Source organism: Rhea americana, unplaced genomic scaffold, assembly GCF_003343005.1.
Source record: "Rhea americana isolate MKP2758 unplaced genomic scaffold, rheAme1 scaffold_7, whole genome shotgun sequence".
In the NCBI taxonomy this organism is placed as follows: domain Eukaryota; kingdom Metazoa; phylum Chordata; class Aves; order Rheiformes; family Rheidae; genus Rhea; species Rhea americana.
Window position 1 is genome coordinate 8085478 of NW_028186867.1, and position 14407 is coordinate 8099884.

Sequence of the window (14407 nt, forward strand, 5' to 3'; positions counted from 1 at the left end):
TACTTCACCTTTTCAAAAGTGGCTTATTTTTTCCTCCATTTCAATTAAGGGAGTAAGCATCTAGATACATGAGTAGATTAACCCACCTTTATGAAATGCCTCACCTGGTTATAACTGCTTCTAGCCAGACCAAGAAATAAAAATAAATTAAAAAAAAAATCAAATAAGGCTTGAGAGCACACTTCCTGCTTTTTTTTTTTTTTTTTTAATTCAGCTATCTCTGGGTCTAGAGTTCAAAGCATTTACTACAACATAAAATAACAGCCTGTGTTCTGTGACATTTTAATCTGCCATTCTGCTAGGCTGGTATTTTGGTGCCAGAAGTGGCACCCAGGTAGTCACTGACTTTTCTGAAGTCTGCATTCTTCCCTGCCCTTGTCAGTTAATATTTTTGTCACTATTAACTGCTCTAATCTCTCTTCCTGCATCAGTTGGCATGAAACTTGGGGCTACTATCTCACCCATTCAAGGAGAGCAGAAGCTCCTGTCTTGCTGTTGTTCCCACCCAACTACTTTTTTTTTTTTTTTTTTTGGGGGGGGGGAATGTACTGTAAATCCTGCATTTTTAAACATACAGCTTCAGTCCAGCAGTACATTCAAAGGAACATTATTCTCGCTTGACTGCAGTTTTTTGCTTTCCTCTTTCACAAATTGGGACAAGAATACTTAATATAGCTCCTGGTTTAGTATGTTTGCAATCACTATTCATTCAGGTATAAAGTCAAAAGGATTCAGGTTCACTGCAATGTTTACCACCAATGCAGAAATAAAGCAATTTATTTTTGATAAAATAGTTATTAGTGCAATACATCTTTAAAACAGAAGAATGAAATGACAGTATTTACACATAACTTAAGCAACAAAACCAACTGTGGTCTGAGGTCATTTTAGTATTTTTAAAGTAAAAATAAGGCAAATTAAAATCCCACCAGTGTTCTTGGTCCAAACTAATCAAACTTAAAAATTAACGATTGTCTACACATACTGTTAAAAAGTACATCAGTTTCTAGACAAGCTCAGACATTTCACAGCAGAAAAAAATTCCAGAGTTACAGAATTGTTCTTTTCTTAATTAACATGTAGATATTTTCAGAAGGCTGACAGACTTCCATTTCTCCTGGCAGAGAGACTTTCAGTGGATTGTATTTCACCTACACAGGTAGAACTTTCTTCATCATGATTAAAGCAGTCATATGTGCTCAGCAAAGTACCATTTGCTGCTCTATCATCTTTCCGTAAAGAGACGGGCAAATTTGCTAGGGTGAAACTAACATCTTTAAAGGCATGCAATAAAAAGATCCCCACAATAATAGTGAGAAAGCCACTGAAGGTGCCAATAATATCATCAGCCGCCATGTGTTGCCACTCCTTGAAAAGGATAGCAGAACAAGTTAAAACAGATGTTGTAAAGAACACGTAATATATCGGAGTCACTATTGAAGTGTTGAATATATCCAGAGCCCTATTTAAATAGTTGATCTGCGTGCTCACACAGACAATAAGGCTTAGCAGCAGAATCCATGACAAGGGATGTTTCAGTACTGGTTTTCCTGCAAAAAGTTCCTTTATAGCAATGCCCAAACCTTTTACACAGGAGACTGATAATGCTCCAATTACAGAGCAAATTGTTATGTACACAAGAATGTTGGTCTGTCCATGACGAGGTCCCACCACAAATATTAGAATTAAAGACACAATGACAACAAGGGTTGCGAAGACCACAAAACCTGCAGTTGGGAAAAAGATTGTTATTTACATATATGATCAGAAGCTTTTGAGAGGTACCAAGAAAGCACATATTAAGCACATGACTGATTGACTCAACAAGCAGAAAAGCTCAGTGATGCTTTTTATTACTCCAATATCGAAGTTGAAGTAATTTTTAGTTAAAGTATGAATGAAACTCATGTATGTTACATTACCATTCCACGACAACTAGAAAGTTAGATTACAACTAGAAAGTTAGATTGTTATGTTCCCTTACACACAGGCTCAGTGAAGCATAGAGGCTGCTATACAGGGCTTGTGCCTGAATGCTCTTTAAAAGTATTTTGGCGGAATTTTGGCAGGCTGCTGCATTCATCACTGATTTCCAATAATCACGTCATCCCTTAAGAAAGATCAGGTTTTCTAATCTCTGGGCTAGACCGTTCTGTGCGTTTAAAATTGCAATAGTCTTTGCATATAAAGCAGTTTGTAGGTGTGTATTTGTGAGTGCCTCATCTTCCACCTAAGCATAGCAAATAGTCTCACAGAATGCTTCTTGGCAGAGATATCTATCACAGAAACTTACTCATTTTAAGAGGGCTTACAGAGACTGACATTTCAATTAAAATTTATAAAAATTTTATTTTTAAACAAATGCAGCAGCATAGCTGGATACCATCATCTTGGGGTCATATCAAGACACCTTGTTCAAAGCCAGAAAAGTTCACTGTCATCATGCAAAGTTCCCTATGGAATTTGTCACAGAACTCAAATCTCTACTCCATTTTGGTAACATAAAGCAGACATTGACGTATCTTCCTGAACTTGAAAGCACTGGTAACGAAACTATAATAGAGAAATTATGGACTGTTTAGAGAAAATTAAGCATACAAGTTTTCCTGTATTAACTACTTAAGAGATAAAACCAACATTTTTCTTACCTGGATCACCTAATTTGTGGGACATTTCATTCAAAGTTTCTACTTCCTCCTCTTGTGGAGCATGAATCACCATCACAGTTGATCCCAGAATACTCAGCAAACACCCTATTTTTCCATGTAAATTAAGTTTTTCATTTAAAAAGTAGGATGACAGAATGGCACTAAGAAAGTGGGGAAAAAAAACAAGCATGGAATTAGTACTATTTCATTACTTTGCTTATCATCTTGCAGGTTATTTTGACTGCACAGATCTCTTGTATACTCCCATGTGCAGCTTTCAGGGAGCTGGAAAATTAGTAATGTCCATAAATCAGTTATGGTAAATCCACTGATTGATTAAGCATATACTTAAAATAACTACACAGTTGATTTTCTGCCTCAAGATACTCACTATGGAGAGAACTACTTATTAATATCTGGCATCTCCCCAAGCAATTTTTTTCTTACGCTACCTCCTCACACATTGCATGGAAAATATTACACACTTTATGTATTTAGAAACTAATTAAAATGATCTTTAAAACCTTTAATTAGGAATGAAAATATTATCCTTCTGTAATATAACATGTTTTCAAAATGCAGAAATTTTCACAGGTTGAGGTGGAGATGCATTGCTAGAACCATTCTGAAGCATTACCTCACTTCATATTTGGAGAGATTCAAAGTTACTCCCGATATTCATAAGCATTCTTTATTCATAGAGAAGAACAAACTGTATCTAAGTTTCTTACCTTACAAGAACACTGAGAGCTCCTAAAGGAGTCACTAATGTAGCTGGTGCAAAAGCATAGGCAGCAAAGTTAGCTACTTCGCCAGCTCCCACTGCAGAGTAACAATAATAATAAAGTTAGGCTGTCTTACGTAACAAACCTGTGAATCACAGCAAGTGTTCCTGCAGACACAAATGTGTGGTAGGGAACAAAGGAAAATTCTAACTATGGTGTTCAGCTAACAGTATAAGGAGAACACAAAACCTCCATTAATGTATTTTATAAAACAAAAAGAGGTTAGGGGACAACAAATACTAAAACGCATTCAGCCAAATTAGAAGAGATGCTTTAATTTGGTGTGTATGTCGCAGCTCCCCAGTCTGCTAACACAGGGTATTTTAACTTTTGAATGGAGAAAATCTGCACTAGCAGCCTACAGTACACATAGTTACATGAATATGACCAGTCAGTCCAGAGCTTCAGTAGGGGGGGAGGGGGAATGGGGGAAGAGAAAAGACCTTCATAAAATAAAACATCATCCCACAATATACTTCCTTATAAAGAAACTTGTTTATCTAAACACTTCTGTGTTAAGACAGTAGAATGCATATGCTAGTGCAAGTGAAACAAGAAACCTGTCTAGTTCCACTGCCCAACATGAGAAAAAAAAAAAAGTTAATGAAAGAGCTTCTGATGTGAGAGAAAGTTTTTAAAATCATTAGGGTTGCATCCATCAAATAACCAGACAGGAATTCTATAGCACACAGCAACGTTATCTTGCTCCTTTCTTGTAGCCACTGCTGCCAGCTATGGCACATTCTTTTTTTTTTTTAAATATATAATGCAAATTATATTTTTGATTCTTACTTGATAGAAGTCCAGCCCACCACAACCACTCTTTAAGGTATGCATGGCCACCTTGACCTAAAATTGAAAGAATGTTTATTGCTCTTCTTAAAACACAGATAAGTAAACACTGAGCACCGTTACTGATAGACTACAAAAACTGTTTTGATGATGTTATGTCCTGAAAAAGATGGGCAGTGGTTTGATACTTAGCATCTATAGTGGGAGGAGTTGACATCAATCTTCAATCAATCAGATGTGCAGAGGTCTCCAACAACCTATTCTGAAAACTACTTATTTCGTTTTTATTGGAAGTGGCACTGGTAATCATATCAGCTTTACCCTAAAAGAGAATTCTTTCACTTTAGCAATAGCAAAGTCTAAATTACATGTTTCTTAAGAGAACCATTTTCTGGAAATGATGCTTGACTTACAGGGCTTATTATGTGTACAAACATGTGCAGTGTAGTGACACTTTCCTCCTCTGAAACAGGGAGGAAGAATTCTGTATCCCATTCAAAACTATCTTTCAGAAGCAGAGATGAGAGGTACTGAATTCAGAATATTCAGATTCAGCCTTCTGAATGATCTAAGGATACTGTAACCATTCTCATATGCTACCAGGAGCATCCTGTTCCCAACTCAATATTCTTCTGCAGTTCTGACCTAGTGTATATTCATTCCTTTCTCTTGCATATATTCGGAGAGAGTAGAGGAGTTAGTGGCTTATAAAATCTTGCAGACCTTATACTAGTTTTATCTCTGTGGTACACAGAACTCCAAATACCTTTTTACTACATACTTAAAGCATGCATCTCATCTACCAAATACAGTCAGCTATAGGGGAAAAAATATAAAATAAAATAAATAGTGCTAGTCGGTGTTTTACTGGTTGAATCAACTACATTGGCAAAGGGATGAAAATCAGTTCCTCAAATGGCATTGACTAAAAGATATTAAATATTATTAAATGCAGTTCAACAAAATAAAGCTAGAGTTGTACACAGCAGTCCACTAAAATGGATTTTTCTGCTTTACTAAAGTATTAACCCATCACTGAAACCAAACGCCATTCCTGGCTTATTCTAAAACTCTTCAGCAACTCCACTTTACAGACTTTTCAGAAGCAATTAGTTCTATACATGATTTTTAGTTGCCTGAAGCAATGCTCTGATGCTCAAACGTAGTTACATCATTTAAAATTATTCTTTCAGGAGTACAGAGAGGTAGGTAAGAGATTCCTAGTTCCAAGTTCAATTTGCAAATACAATTCACAGTTAATTGACATAAAAACAAGTAGTTCAACAAATATTCTCAGAAGGCATAAAATGCAAAGTAAATAATATGCATCACACAGAGTTAGATGTATCTGACTCCAGAAGAAAAACACATCAGCTGTATGTTCTAGGTTTCAGATGCCTGTAACCAACAAAAAAGGCCAAAGCAAGATGAGAAATTTAGTAATCTGCTAAACAGTAAAGCTTAAACAGTAGCAAGTTTCTTGAACATGTATTTACCTGCTCTCATGGAGCCTTTCCTAGCTAACCGGAGGAGGCCCTTCTTCTTCAGGATGAAACTTCCTCCAATGAAAATGCTGGAACTCATAGCCAACACCAGACCAATATAGAAGTCATATCTTCCACGAGTTTGGCTCATCTCGTAAAACTACTAAAGACCATCACATGGATCAGTGAACAGCAGAACTTCTGTTACTCAATACAAAATGATGCAACACCAAAACCTGAGCAAAATACAGAGATCATAATTAAGCTGGTAGAAATATGTATTCTCTATAGGAAAAAACAGCTTATCATGTATGACTCTAATGCAGACAGCCCATGCTTTTAGAGAGGTTAAAAAAAACAAAACAAAAAAAAAAAAACAAAAAAACCCAAAACAAACAAACAAACAAAACCCAGAAAGCTCTATGTATCTGCTTATCAGTTATTCCTATAAAGTTGTCTTAAAATGGATATGAAAACATTTATATTGCTTCCTAAGAAANAAAAAAAAAAAAAAAAAAAAAAAAAAACCAAAAAAACCCAAACCAAAAATTCTCAGCAATCTTTGAAGTAAGGATGAGTGGCTAACAAGTCTGAACTCATAAAACGGCGTATGACTCATTATTATACTAAAACTGAAATCCCAAACATGAACAYGTTTGAAAAAGATTACAACTTTTAAGCATGTGGTCTATTTCTCTATTTTCTATATACTCAGTTCTATATCCTGCATATTGACACTGATCAATTACTTACACTGAAATTAGTTTATAACCGAGTTTGAGGAAAACCACAGCATCTTCCATATAAACCTGCTAGAAAAAAAATGAAAGAGGTTAGAATAGGTGCTTAATCATAGGGTAGCTTGCCTCACATAAACAAGCTTGAGATATATGCACAGGCAGTTATCCTCTCATTAATCAAAGCAAAACCTGGAATCAAGGAAAAAAAACCCCATCTGTTGATGTATTTTACAACAAATTTCAAAACTCTGTATGAAACATCTTTTCAATTACAGCTCCAGTAGCAGTTATGAGTTTACTGTTGAAAAGCTTTCACTAGGATTGCTAAGATTCCAAATTTAGTTTTGTGGGACCTTCAACAACAACCGAGCAGAAAGTCATCTATTTTTAGAACAAAGTTTTTGATTCTTGACCCCTAACTTGACAAGAAAATTTACACCAGTGTATCTTTTCTCCTGAAACATGCTACAAGCAGATAGTCTCATATTTCATCTAACGTTTATGATTTTGAATTTATCTCTCTATATATCTCTATGAATTGTCTTTAAACTGAAAGATCAACTCAAAACATTTATTTTCAAAGTGATTAATCTCTCCACAATGTGACAGGAAATTAAAACTATTTTTAGGCTTTGACTTTAAGACAATTGATAAATATAGCAGTATAGAGAACTGTTCTAAAGAGAGAAAACACCTATTAACAAAACAAATTTTATTTTCCAGGAACTCAAATCACAGAGATACTGAAACTGGCATTTATTTCCTTAAGCAATTATTTTTCAGATACACAGAAGTGTGGCGTGTGATGCAACTGACATTAACAAGCTTTTGATTTGAAAGAAGCAACGGGCAAAAAAAAGGGGGGGAAATAAACATTCCATTTCAGTGCTTATTAGAATCTGATTTCCGAAGTTCTTAGGTTGAGATACAGCAGTAGCTTCCCCAAGCAGGAGTATGTTGGCAGCATCAAGACATTGTAATATTAAGCATGCCCTTCCCTGCCAATGAGAGGGACATACCACAGGGAGTCTAAGACTTGGAACAGCRAACTTGCTTGGCAGACTGCAACACGATTTTACCAGTTCCTGCATCTGTTTCTTCAAAAGCTGTCTTCTCTCTGTACTACCCTTTCCTATCTGTTCTTGCTTCCAACTTTGATTAATCTAGTATACCCCCAGGAAAACCTGGTGGAGAACTACAGGTCAGTAAACACACTAAAACTGAACAAAGTCTGACTTGCATCCAGTTAAGTTGTGAAAGAGAACAGAATAGTCCCATCTGATAAGCACTCAACACAGCATTATTTAAAATACTGTAAGGTCAACAGTTCATGAACATCTGAAATCCTCTTTCCTTTATCTTTGAATAGTAAGTTTTAATATCTTATTTTGTAAGAAATAAGACAAAAGTGAAATACCAATTACCTGTAAGGGTCTGCTTTCATTTTCTAGTGACTGCTTTTTAAAAACTACACACAGATTCTTGTATGATACAAAAACTCTAGTTWTAACACTAAATAAGAGTATTATTACTGGTGTAGCTTTTTACTAAAGCGAAAACTTGCCATACTGACAAAATCACTTTTTCTTTTTCTTTCCCCTTGGCTTGCCTAGCTTTGCCTACTCAAAAAGATTTCTGTCAGAAGTAAAGAGCGTAAGTTATTCCTGTCCTGACATCATCCACTGCATTTAAGAGACGAGGCAGGAAGCACAAGCTGCTTTCCTTTAGAGAAGAAGAATTTGATTGCAAAAGAATGAGAAAAACTTGCAAACTAACAGACAGAAGGCAATCTTGTGAAGTTAGACTTAAAACACCCTAAAGATGGTCCACTTCAAAACTGATAGTTTTACTTTCCTGCAAATCCCATAGATTTTTTGATTCTCTGTCAACCGCTTTGTTAAATCTTGTAAACAATTCTCAAATTTGGCACACTTTTTTGACAAAAAAAAAAATACTGCTAGCTGTACTTTCCAGGTTCAATATTTTTCTCCTCATCCTGGATATGGTCAGTCCAATTTCTGCTTGGGCTGGATTGCCRTATTTCTGTTTATACAGAGGTCTACATCTGGTGACCATTTGTGTAGCACAGTCACAGTGAACCCAGTTCCTCTCTGATGAGATCTGGTTCACTTTGCATACAGAGCAGATAAATTCTGCATGTGTGGAATGGACATGTACAGCTGCAAAGTCAAAGCAATAAAGCAATAGCAGGCACATGAAGTTCTACACTTCAGGGGAAGATATGTATTTTAATTAAAATCCTAAGATTTAGCAAAAGAGGAGCAACTAGTGTGTCTTCACAAGTATCATCTAGAGAAAATGTCGTTTTCCTTTCTTTGGAAAAGAGATTAAATGAGCAGTTTCTGGAATATATATTCCTCTCTAGTTTCAGCTTCAGGACATCAAAGCTGTCATATTCCAACAACCAGGGCCACCACTAAGTTGTACACAAGAGAGAAGCTAGAAGATTTAAGAGGAAAACAAAGTTGGCAGTGGCTCCAGTTGTATTTGGTATAGTTTTGCAAAGGTTCTTTAATCAAGTTCACAGCTGATTTAACACACAGAATATTTCATCCATACAAGACTAGCAGCAGTTTCATGAAGGAATACTAGCTTACCACTCTGACTTCAAAGACATGAAGGGATAAGATTTCCTACCTGCACAAGGAATAGCAATTATAATGCCTTGAAGAATCATCTATTTACAAACTGCCTGTGGATCATCTACTGCTATGAGTCATAACTCTCAGAAGGTAAGAACAACATGGGAAAGGTACCGAATCTGAGGGTTAGCTGGCAGGGAGAAATGAAGGAGAAAAATCTTTTGAGGGGACTTCTGGGACATCAAATCGTTCAGACCAACCACAAAGTTTACTTTTAAGATATAATGAGGAGCATCACAAATGGCAAATAAAGCTGCAGACMAGAAACAACCTGTCTAATCTAAAATACCAATGAAACACTTTCTCTGCTCAAACTCCTCCTCTCCCAAAAAGCAGAAAACATACACACACAGAGCTCAAAAGATGTTAAATATTTATTCTATAAAATAAGCACTTTAAATATTCAGAAACACTAAAATGCCAATATGAAATAATGTGTTATAATGTGAGGGAGTTATCAGTCAAAGAAAACGTGTTCCAAGCGAATCCCATTGTTCAACAGCAACAATTACAGGTAGTAAAAGTAATATGAGGAAGTATTCTAACTTAGGCTACCTGGTCACCAGCTCTCTGAATAAATAAACAATTTTTCCTTCCAGAAATAATCTAAATATATGCTAAACTATTTAAATGTTAGAATTACGCATTTTGTCATCTAAACATTGATCTTAAGTGTGAATGGGATGAAGTCACTGAGCTAGAAGGAATCTTCAGAGGCCATTTACTTCAACCCATTGCTCAAGTGCAGCATCATTCACTGCTCCTCTTTGTTACAGACAATTCAGACATGTAGAAATGTCACAAACATCATCCCAGACATGCCTCACTGTTTTGATACTGTTATAAACTCATTATTTAATCTAGATCTTCACTTTGACTGCTGAAGCCTGCTGTTGTCCACACTGGATTTGAAGAAGATACAACTCCCTCCATCTTTGCACCAACATCTTATTTTATTTTGCAAGATAGGGATTTTGGGCCTCCTGCTGAGCGCTCCTCTGGGTCCCTTCCCAACAGCCCTCACTTTTTATGGAGTACAATACCCCAAACTGTATACCATATGTTAGCTGAGTTCTTGTTGCTTCTGCAATACAGCAAGAGACTATACCTCTTTTTATATAAATCCAGATGGGTGGTATTTTGCCCTTCCTGGCAGTAATCTACTRTTGATAATCTTTAACTTGTAGATTAGTATAACATCTAAATTCTTTCCTACAAAACTACTTTTTGCCAAGCTGCATTCATATAGGCAATCATTCCTGCCTAGATACAATAATTTTTATTTATTCTTTATGACAGCATCTATTTTTTCAGAACAGTCTCCAGTTCATCTGAATATGTTGCCTTTTACACACTGGCAATCCTTTCCTGCTCATCCATAAATTAAGTATTTCTTTGCCTTTTCATTCAGATCACTAATATAAAACAGCACAAGATTTAGACATTACTCAATGCAAGAATTTTCAAATAAATGTCTGTTTTGACAAGAAATTAGTAATAAGCTATTCCAGATACAACCATCCAGCATCTTTTGCACAGTTCTACAGTATTTTATTTTCAATTCTGCTTATTAAGTTTTAGGTTTCTAACCTTGAATTAGAGCATTTATTTAATGTCTTCCTATCCATAAGCTTTCCATAGAAGAAAAGTAGGTTGAACCACCAAATTGATTTTTAACAAACTTACATTGACTATTACTTGCTCCCTTGTTTCCCTCTACAAGAATACAACTACAGGAAACAAAAACACTCCCTGACAACAAAATGCAATTCATTGTTCAATTATGAACCTTTGGAAGAATCTTTATACATACCAATTCTGTTCTGAAATCCAGAGGCATTTGCTTCTTAAAAAATTCAATGTGAAGTTTCTAAAATTTAAGTTAAAATAATATTAATTGGCATTTTAATAATTCAGTGAAAAAAAAGTCCGTAATTTCAAGTTAATCTCATTTTCATGCAAGACAAACACAAGACTGTACTGTCTCATCTACACCTTAAAAGGGAAAAGGATTTCTGTTTTTAAAACATCTGAATGACAAATTAGCATTATTTTTAAATTTGATCTTCCTTAGAGATGTCTCACCATAAATCTTACAGTTATTTCATGCATTTTGCTTTTCACTTATCAAAGAAAGGAACTTGAGATCCAAGTTGTTCTTCAAAAGGTAGTACACTGAAGTGGAAGTGAAATACTATTCCAATCCTTTCAATTTTGTTCTGTAACTTAAGTGTTGAGGCATTTTTATTACAAAAGCTATAAGGTTCTAATTATTGGGTTTAGTATTGTGAGTTTTTAAATACTTATATACAGAACTCCTATAAAAAAAAAAAAGAAGAATGAACAGATATTCATTAAGACTACTAAAATCCCCCCAAACAGCCAATTTTTCAATCCAAGTCTTTTTCCTCAACTGTGTTCTACTCACTCATGAACTTTTTACATTTTTTTAAACACAAAGATAGAAAACTAAAAGAACAGGTACAACATAGTATTAAGTCAAAAGAAATGCTTATTCAAAACAAACACATGCATCTTTAAGAGACTGAGATGCACACATACAGCATCCCAAGATTCCGTATAAATTATTCAGGAAAGAGTACCTACTTTGCACCTTAAGTCTGCTCAAATGCAGATATATTTTTCCAGCTTTGTCAACAAGGTTGAATGAGCGTGCAAAGTTGAACAAATTATTTACATACTACATAGGCAAGTTAAACTGTTAAATTATATTTATATAGATAGGCATCTTCAGAATTTGTTGTATTTTAAGAGGCACTAGCACAAGTACTCAGAAAGTAAAAAATACATAAACATTTTAAAAGTTGCCTACTTGCAGAATTTTACTTTAACAGTGGAGAAACTTACTTCTACATAGCAGATTTCCATTAATAAAGCAAAAACAACAAGCATTCTATTTAGAGATACTGGGAGAAAATAAGAACAATTTTATACTAGAAAATTTTTGTACTGCTTATTCTTTTCATTTCTTACTTGGATGAGTCACCAGCACAGGTTCACTAAAATTTTACCTTTAGAATTTAAGATGGGCAATTTCAAATGTAAGATAACTTAGTAAATTAAAAGCCAAATCTGGACTTTAGCTGCAGTTTTTCCTTTGACATGGCCTATAATGTTAAAATCTGCTTTTTCTTTGCTAGAACTTTATCTTGAGAAGAATTTGTAACTTTTAATGAAAACAGAACCAGTACAATGCTTAATTCTAAGCATGAAAATACAAATCAAAATTTACATAATAATGTCCTACCAGTGAACTGTTCCCTTTTAGGAAAAAGCTACATACAATGAGGCATTGAGAAAGACGTGGGATAACTTCCATTATGTTTTAATTTCAAATAGTGTTAAAATGACTGCAGGAAAATGAAGAACATCAAAGGAAAGAAAGTGAGGAAATCAGGGACTAAAGTGTCAGACCCAATCTGTATCTTCACAGTAGGAAAATGAAACAAAACATTACTCTGAACTAAAACCCAGAGGTAGAATCATTTTTTCCCCCCTGCTTCAAGTTAAAACACAACCAAGATTCTGAAGTTCTGTTGATCTAGAACCAAACTGCACAAACTTCAATTTGCAGCTAAACCCAGTCCTGGAGCAAACCCATGACATGCTGGTTAAGCACCTGGTAACAACACGAATGCTCCACTAAGAAGTAGGAAGACTCAACAGTTTCGGTACCACTAGCACACTGTAACTTTCTAATTCTGTGCTGGCTAGAGAGTCTAACAAACATCCATAGTTTTTTAAATTATTATCATTATCACGGTCTCCAGAGCCAAAAACAGACCAACTCCCCACTAAGTAGAAACCAACACTGCAGAAGGCTCCTTGGGCCGCAGTAGCCAGGTTCAGCTCACGTAGCCGTGACAGCCACCCGTGATCGCCATCATCCGCTCTAGGGAAACCTGGCCCCACGAGGAAACCGAAACACGGCTCGCCCCGGCCTACTCTCTCCTCACCCACGCAAAGCGTCCCCGGACATGGCGCGGGGGCGGCAGCCGGGGGATCCCTAGGACAGCACCGGGAATGCCAGGGGGATGTGTGTGTGTGTGTGGGGGGGGCAATAAGCCACCCGGTGAGGCGCTGCTGCCGGGCGCTTGGGGGGGGGGGGGGGGGCGGGGCACGTGGGCGCAGGGACCTGCCGCGCGCCCGCAGGCACCGCCCTCCACCCAACGGTTCAACCCCCTCCCCAACGGCTGCCCGCTCCGCCTCACCCCGCCCTCTGAGGGGCCGGCCGGCCGGATACGCCGCCGCCCTCCCCTCACCGAGCCCGGCACGAGCCGCCCTCCCCCCTCTCTCCCCTGCCCGGTTACCTGCGGTCGCCGCTCCTCACATCCCCGCCGGGAAGGGCTCCGCGGCCGCCGCCGCCGCCGCCGCACGCGGACAAAGAGGAGGAGAGGGAGGGGGGGGAGGCCGGAGCGGGCGGTGGGAGGGGCCGGCGCCCGCGCGCTCCGCCGCCATGAGGGGAGGGAGAAGGGGGGGACTGGCCGCGGCGGAGGAGGCGGCGAACGGCAGCGAGAGGCGAGAGCCGGCCGCGGGCCCCGACCCGTCCGCTCCGCCGCGGCGATTCCGGCAGCGCCCGCCGGAAGGGGCGCGGCGCGGCGCTCCACCCGCCTCCCACCACGTGACTCCCCCCCGGGGCGGGTAACCCCTTCCTGTCATGTCGCCGGCGGGCAGTCGTGCGCGGCGCGGTCCCCGTGACGTCACCGCCGCCGGCTCCGAGGCGAGGCTCGCCGCACCTGCCGCTCCCCAACCGCCCTCCGCCAACGGCCGGGGCTGCTCGCTGCCCCGCGCGCCTCCGCACCGGGGCCGTCCCGGCCCTCGCCTCGCCCCCAGGCGGCGGAGGAATTTAACACCAGCCCTTTCTGAGACGGTTTCTGCCTTTTCCTCGGGGGATCCCTTTCATTTTTTTAAACTGTTTCACACTTTCTAATCTGAGTGCTCACACAGCTAATTTCCTTCCCCACAGTTGTGAATTGTTCAAAAATACTACTAGTTCCTACTCGAAGCTCGAGTAACTTGAAGCTTGAAAAACATCTAAACTTTGAAACCACACAGAATAAAGGGAGAAAAAAGACATTTCTTACATTCTTTAGTAAATCGCACCACTTCTAAACACTCATATTCCACACTCAATCCATGCTCCACAACCAAAACCAAAGTAATCACACACGAAGTACAATTAATGTATGTAGTTAGATACAAGTATTTCTACTCAGCTTATGATGAAGGCTCTTTGATGCACGCAATTGTAAACAAGTGGCAAGCTTAAGACTC

At 38.3% G+C, this 14407-nt stretch overlaps 1 protein-coding gene across 4 annotated transcripts; it reads right to left on the reverse strand.

The window, feature by feature from the left end:
- Positions 1 to 748: 748 nt before the first annotated feature.
- NIPA2 (NIPA magnesium transporter 2) lies at positions 749 to 13717 on the reverse strand. 4 transcript variants are annotated; one of them, XM_085321531.1, is made up of 8 exons: positions 13444 to 13717; positions 10926 to 10982; positions 6463 to 6518; positions 5722 to 5945; positions 4226 to 4282; positions 3380 to 3470; positions 2649 to 2809; positions 749 to 1727 (listed from the first exon to the last, which is right to left on the reverse strand). In XM_085321531.1, exons 4-8 carry the CDS (start codon positions 5858 to 5860, stop codon positions 1090 to 1092), a joined length of 1086 nt encoding a protein of 361 aa, XP_085177657.1. In that variant the 5' UTR covers positions 5861 to 5945; positions 6463 to 6518; positions 10926 to 10982; positions 13444 to 13717; the 3' UTR covers positions 749 to 1089. The 4 variants fall into 4 exon arrangements, with proteins under 4 accessions (XP_085177657.1, XP_085177658.1, XP_085177660.1 ...); XM_085321532.1 differs by having other exon boundaries at positions 6463 to 6521; XM_085321534.1 differs by lacking the exon at positions 10926 to 10982.
- Positions 13718 to 14407: the final 690 nt, after the last annotated feature.